The following is a 1,551-nucleotide window of genomic DNA, read 5'->3' as shown; positions in this document are numbered from 1 at the left end:
AAACTTCTTAAAACTCAGTGCAGTGATACAAGGCCAAAGAAACACTTTTAGAAAAAAGAGCTGTTCAAACAGACCTTTGAATGGTAGGTTGAGGTAAGCCTATACCATAAAAAAAACTTAATACTGGTCAATCAAGCACTGTATTTTTTTTTCCAAAATTTTATCAATGTGTTCAAGATATTGGATTATATTATATTCTCAAAAAGACTCTCTAAACCAAATAATCTGAGTTGGTTAGAAAGGACAACGAAATGAATGCAGCATTTAATATAGTTTTTATTCATTTAATTTGGTAAATATAGAATGTAATGGTTTCAAGGCAAACTCTCTATTATTTCAGTCACAACTCAACAATTGACATGATTCTGAAGAACAGTCTTATCGTTAATATCTACCCACCCCTACACAGACACATCTATAGAAATCCATGTACATATATATTAGTTTTTAACAACTCAGGATTTTCAACAACTCTAGAATTTAGGTTTTATAGTCTCACACACTTCAAGATTATCCATTTGATGTAGGGTAGAACCCTAAGGAGAAAAAAATTCATGCAATGATACTAGGGTTTTGTTTTTTAAAAAAAAAAAAAGTATATCCAATAATTGATAATTCAATGCCATATAAAGTGCACTGAACATCTAAAATAAAACAAGTGCCAATTTTATCATGAATTAATAATATATTTATTGACTTGAAACCAAACAGGCCCAAGTTACTTTTTGTCTTTCTGAGTCAGTTCTCTATAAACTCATTTCTTTCAATCTTCCTGTGTAATAAAAACCAAGATATTTCATTTCTTCTTTGTGGTTAACAAGAGATGGCAGAGGGCTCAAGGTAAATACGTTCTTGAAAATTCAGAATCAGAAAGTACTTCTTCTTGAGCAGAAGGTTCATAGTCTCCTGCATTTTCAGGCAATTCAATATCTAACTCATCATTACTTTCTGCACTGTAATCAACTTCTTCAAGGAATCGAGGTTCATCTTCATCCAAAACGTAAGTGGTAGGGCTGTAGCCAAAGCATACAGAACATACAAAACACAATTAGATTTTAAGGTTCTAATCAAAGATTTTGCCATGCTGGATTAAGTTGGATTCCAGCATGATATAAAGTAGTCCTGATCTTTTGAAAATTAGGTCACTACACATTCAGAGGGCTAGTTCAATTCACAATCTATTTAGTCTTTATTTCCTAAGATTAATAAGAATTAGGCTATCTCAAGTATGTGGTTCTTCTGACATCAAAAAAAAAGCTACAATAGATGAAAGGCCTCAAACAATATAACAAAAATTATCAATCTGGAAGATGCAAAAACCTTAAATACATGTCTTTTCACTTACTTTATCCTGTCTTTTCAATTATTACATGTTAAAAAAAAACAATGATATTCTCATCAGGAACACGTGAAAAAGAAATATGCCAAAATCTAAGTACCTGAGTCCACGCAATATTCTGTTAAAGAGAACTCTTTTTGCTGGAAAAGACCATGCTTAGTGAGATAAGCCAGAAAGAGAAAGAAAAATACCGGATGGTTTCACTCATAGCA

The 1,551-nt window shown here is 31.7% G+C and overlaps 1 protein-coding gene across 2 annotated transcripts in view; it reads right to left on the bottom strand.

The window, feature by feature from the left end:
- Positions 1-256: 256 nt before the first annotated feature.
- AGTPBP1 (ATP/GTP binding protein 1) overlaps positions 257-1,551 on the bottom strand; it is a 107,567-nt gene continuing 106,272 nt past the window's right edge. The window contains exon 26 of one of the 2 annotated variants that reach the window (XM_004677521.2): positions 257-1,013. In XM_004677521.2, the coding sequence (XP_004677578.1) occupies positions 836-1,013 (178 nt within the window). In that variant the 3' untranslated portion in view covers positions 257-835. The remainder of the gene's footprint in view (positions 1,014-1,551) is intronic. The other variant, XM_012721525.1, reaches the window with a different exon arrangement.

Source organism: Condylura cristata, unplaced genomic scaffold (assembly GCF_000260355.1).
Source record: "Condylura cristata isolate star-nosed mole 26May11 unplaced genomic scaffold, ConCri1.0 scaffold00006, whole genome shotgun sequence".
Taxonomy (NCBI): domain Eukaryota; kingdom Metazoa; phylum Chordata; class Mammalia; order Eulipotyphla; family Talpidae; genus Condylura; species Condylura cristata.
Note: the sequence above shows the minus strand (reverse complement) of the source record. Positions and strands in the feature narration are given on the sequence as shown.